The sequence below is a fragment of the Mauremys mutica genome, chromosome 1 (genome assembly GCF_020497125.1).
Source record: "Mauremys mutica isolate MM-2020 ecotype Southern chromosome 1, ASM2049712v1, whole genome shotgun sequence".
In the NCBI taxonomy this organism is placed as follows: domain Eukaryota; kingdom Metazoa; phylum Chordata; order Testudines; family Geoemydidae; genus Mauremys; species Mauremys mutica.
In genome coordinates, this window is record NC_059072.1 from 306,488,979 (window position 1) to 306,494,209 (window position 5,231).

The following is a 5,231-nucleotide window of genomic DNA, read 5'->3' on the forward strand; positions in this document are numbered from 1 at the left end:
TTTCACTGTTTACAGTGGGACAAATGAAAACACCTATTTTTCAGTCATTTTCTGATGTTTTTTTGGGGGACGGGGGTGGGGGGGTTAAAATGGTCCAGATTTGGTATCTGCCCAAAGATGAGTATTTGGGGAGATGCTGAGAAAAAATACTTCAGCCATCTCAAATACGTAACAGTAAAGTGGCCTATTTCCCCATGACTGATCAACCAACCAAAATATTCTGTAGCTTTTATTTATTTAAAAACACTGCTCTAGCTGGGGAGAAGAAGCTGAAATTTATAGGGAAATAGCTCTTAGTGAGAAACCATTCATTTTAGTGTTCCAGTGAACACTGATTTTTATCTGATTGGATTATGACCTATTAAAAACCACTCTGGACAGCCGTTCTGTTCACATGTGAGTGGCTGATTTATGGCAGCTGAGCATTTAATTCTTTGCAGAAGCAAATGAGGCCAGGGCTTCATGTTCACTGTGCACATTAAGACAGTGAAAAATACAGAATAAAGATATATAAGTAGTAGGAAGGAGGGAAGGGAAGGAGGCATAAAATCAGGAGAAACTTTTAAAATGATTTAACATGACATTTGACAGCAAAATCTCAGTTATTGAAAATACACAAGTTTTGGATACATTGCATAAAAATGAGGCTGACCATGTTTTACTGGAATTCCCATAGCTAGAACACACACCTCTACTCACTAGAAGGAAGAAGTGGTAAAACATAAGGGACTACATAAAAGTTAGTACAGAAACTGGTTGACAAACTTCAAGTGAAATATTTTCCTGTTGGAAATTGACAAAATCCCATTTTCCATAGGGGAAAAATACCAACTTCAACATAATCTTCTACCAGGAAAATCGCTATGTAAAACACTTTGGTTTGGGCCAACCCATCATGTACTTGAACTGATGTTTTACCTTCTAGGAGTTATAGTTCTTGCTCCCTCATGTTCTGAATCTTCCATAGGGACCATGCTCCCTGGCTAGATTGCATCTTCCATCATGCACTACAGTCTTTGTCCCTGTGGTTGAATCACTGCAGAGCATAGGGTGACCAGATAGCAAGTGTAAAAAATCGGGACGGGGGTTGGGGGTAATAGGTGCCTATATAAGAAAAAGCCCCCAAAATCAGGACTGTCCCTATAAAATCGGGACATCTGGTCACCCTAGCAGAGCATCTTGTGAGTCCCATGGGGCCACAGCCGGAGATTGTGGTGCGTTGTGGAATTAAGCTTCATAGCAGAGAATGGAGCCATAATGGACCTGGAACAGCAAAGCCTATTAAACACCATGACAGTATAGGTGAACACAGAGATTAACATCAACACAAAACAAAATATTTTGAGATTTAAAAATAGAAATGTTTTGGAACTTTTCATGCCACAGAAAAGTTTAGATATTGATTTTTGCTTTTGTCCTGAATTGGAGTGAAATGTCCAAATATCAGAATTTTCCGTGGGATGGAAATTCCATTTTTAATCAGCTCTAATTATTACCAGCGTTGCATCTGCTAGTCTGACTCAAGATCTCCCATCCACAAAACGACCAGTGATAACTTGCTTAGTTTGCATGATCAAAGAAGAGCACCGCATCAGGTGCTGCAGCTTTTGGCACTGCACTCACCTTTAGAAGACTGAAACTTGAAGCTTTTACTTGAAACTTTAGCTTTTATATTGCCAGGCAGCAGGCACTATCCATAAACTGCAATAACAATGACACTTAGCATATATAGCGCTTCACATTTTGAAGTTTAATACAAACATTAACTGATCTATATTCACTGGGGCATGGGGAATAGTTATTAATTTAACCAGCTTTTATTTTTCCACTGCTATTTACAGCTTTTAACTTTCAGTCAAATGGTTGCAATGCTGACTTGAGGGATGATGTGGTGTAAATTTCATAACAAATTTTTTTATTTTCAGGATGCCAGAAGACTCAAACATGACTGAGTTATTTTCAGAGATGTGCCAAAATGACAACGCCACCAACATGTCAAAGTTGGACAACTGCTCTATGGATGACTTCAAGCATGATGTTTATCCCCCAGTATATCTCCCAGTATTTGCCTTAGGTATCTTTGGAAATGGCCTTTCCATATATGTTTTCCTGAAGCTTTACAGGAAAAAGACTCCAGTGAATGTTTTCATGCTGAACTTGGCTATTTCAGACCTCCTGTTTGTGTGGACTTTACCCTTCCGGGCCACCTACTACCTGATGAAATCTCAATGGGTATTTGGGGATATATTTTGCAGGATTGTGTCTTATAGCTTTTATGTTAATATGTACTGCAGCATTTATTTTCTAACTGTGCTGAGCATTGTTCGTTTTGTGGCTATTGTTCATCCTTTCAAACATTTGAAACTAAATGCCATCAAGTATTCTAGAATCATATGTGCGGTGATATGGGGTTTTGTGATGACAGTTAGCAGCGTGATGCTGTTCAAGGAACGCATGGGCAAGGGCTACCCACACAAGTGCTTAGATGTCCAAGAGGAGACTGTACCGAAGCTTCTCGTGATGAACTATATTGTCCTGATAGTGGGCTTCCTCCTCCCATTTTGCACAATAATTTGCTGCTATGTGCTTGTGATCAAAGCTTTGCTTAAGCCCAGGGTTCCGAAAGCGAAGATAAGAGCTTCTCATAAGAAGGCAGTGTCAACCATCGTCATCACTTTATTCATGTTTCTGCTTTGTTTCCTGCCATATCACATACTAAGAACTGTCTTCTTGCTGGAAAAGTGTAAGGCCTTTATGGCCAACTGTTGCAATTTGCTGACTAAAGCGGCAGTCATCACTCATTCCCTTGCTGCAATGAATAGTTGCCTAGATCCTGTACTCTATTACTTTGCTGGAGAAAACTTCAAAGAGAGACTCAAAAGTATATATAAAAGGTAGAGGATGAAGAATCAAATGGGCATTCCTTATTGGGAGTATTTTCTAGTGATCAAACCCCAGGACTTTGAAAGATCATGGGTCTTTTAATCTATGCCGCTGACTTGCCATGTGACCTGGGGTGAATCACGTAACTCTGTGCCTCCATTTCCCTATCTCTAAAGTGGGGCTAGTATCTCAGAACACCGTGTGAATTTTCTTCATAAACGGTTGTAAAGATCCACCCTGGGATTATGCCTATTTCTCTTCCACTGAGTAAAAACCAGCCAAAAAGAGGCTTTTGTCCTTTAAGAAGCCCTCTACTCCAGAGGACTTCATTTACTGGTAACACAAACTGAAAAAAAAAAGACCTTTAATTCTGGGAAACAGACTGGGTCTGTGGTTTTGTCATCTCCAAACTCTTGCTTTTCTCTCCCCAAAAGCACCCACAAGCCCCTTGCATTCTGGATCCACCTGTTCCTCAAAACTGGGATTACTGGTCCCTCCCTCAAAGTTGCCTCTCCATTGGCTACTCCAACCCTCAGAGCATAGTCTCAGTGCTTTTCAATACCTCGATCCCTCCCTAGGCATTACCATTAATTTCAGGCCTCTTTTCTTTAGTAACACCTCTTTTTTTCTTTCCCATCCAGGGAGCATCTTTAGACTGCTCAGGCATCCTTTTTATTGGGATCAGGTGCTGCATCACTAACTGGCCAATAAGCCACCACTGAGAGTACCTAATTGCTCTCAGGTGGGGTTTAGGGGGCCATTGTAGGCCAGTTAAGCCTCGATTCGCTTTGAAGGGCTACTTGCCCCATGATAAAAGGGTGTGGAGAAACTTGGATGGGTGATATTATAGAAATGCAAAGTATTATTTTCAATAACTACCACTGAGATAGCTTGTGGGGAGGGATAGCTCAGTGGTTTGAGCATTGGAACACTTGTGCTCCAGCTCTAGCCTCTCCATTGTTAATGTACCAATCAGACTGCATTATACAGTCCCAGTCTGCCCCTTGGATAATGCTGGCTTGGAAAATTTGTTATAGTCTGAAAATAGGTAGGTGAGAAAGCTCTCTGGCTGGGTTTACAGGATTGGACCCATGAACTCACTGGGCATTTGTATAATTGAATTCTAAAGTTCCTTGTGAATAATCTGACTTGTGTATAAAGGATTCCCATCTCCATATCAAAAGGCCCTTTTATAAGGTGCTATACATCTAATTACAGTAGAATAAAGTGGGGGAATATTCAATAAATTGAGTGGACAGAATGTCTGAATATTTGCCTCTGCCAGTAATCACTCTGAGTTTTTACCCCAAATGCCCACTGTCACGCTGCATCCACTCAACAAATAGCACATAGCAACACCAGTCCTCTTCCCACAAAAGTTGAAGCAACAGAGAAATGGCTTTTAAAAGCATGACAATGTCACAAAAACCAACGGGATTTCATTAAGCTGATCAATAAAATGATCAGGAACATTAATCAACATTTTCAGAACATGTAAATATGAAGCTATTCCTTTTTCTGTGTTTTGGGGTTTCTTTGAGTTTTAGGAAGGATCAACCTCATCCTTATAGAATGTTGGTTGCAAATTGAATTCAGTAACCACAGCTGCATAATAAACCACACCTACATACATCATTAGGACTAAAGCTTCCATCCTTTATTTTCAAAAGCACACATGTCTTTCACGGGAGATGAAGAAAATTGTTCTTTGCTATAGAAAAACCCTAAGTTGCAACTGGTCACAAGATATCAGTATATTTCCACACATATTGTGCCTTATCTTACTTCTAGTTAAATCAAACCACTCCCATTTATGTCAACAGAGCAGCACGGAGACCTCAAACCACCCTCAAGAAAAATTGTTGACGTATTTGCTCAATCGTAACCTATTTTCTTCAAGCACAAAAGGTTCCAGAAGATCTAATGCTGGGGAAAATTTGAAGCCATTATAAGTTAGAGGGGACAAAAATAATAGGCAAATCAAAATTTCAAATTTGGATAATTTTTTAAAAAATGATCTGTAACTCCAAACAAATTGATGTGCTTTCTACAACCTTTGAGAAATTTGTCCTTTATCATCACTATAAACCTACCTATTTTCAGACTAAAACTAATTTTCCAAGCCAGCATTATCCAAGAGGCAGACTGGGACTGTATGATGCAGTCTGATTGGTACATTAACAATGGAGAAGCTAGAGCTGGAGCACAAGGAAATATTGCTCCTCATATTTATCTTTTATTTGCATATCCCCAGAAAGGGAGTGGTCACAACTATATTTGTACAGAGTGACCACATGAAATAGCATAACACATTCTAAGGGAATATTTACATGCCTGTGAGCAGCTTT

At 39.7% G+C, this 5,231-nt stretch overlaps 1 protein-coding gene across 1 annotated transcript; it reads left to right on the top strand.

The window, feature by feature from the left end:
• Nucleotides 1-1,938: 1,938 nt before the first annotated feature.
• On the top strand, nt 1,939-3,013 carry CYSLTR2 (cysteinyl leukotriene receptor 2). Its single transcript, XM_045002193.1, has one exon. It carries the CDS (start codon nt 1,945-1,947, stop codon nt 2,896-2,898), a length of 954 nt encoding a protein of 317 aa, XP_044858128.1. The 5' UTR covers nt 1,939-1,944; the 3' UTR covers nt 2,899-3,013.
• The last annotated feature ends 2,218 nt before the right edge of the window (nt 3,014-5,231 follow it).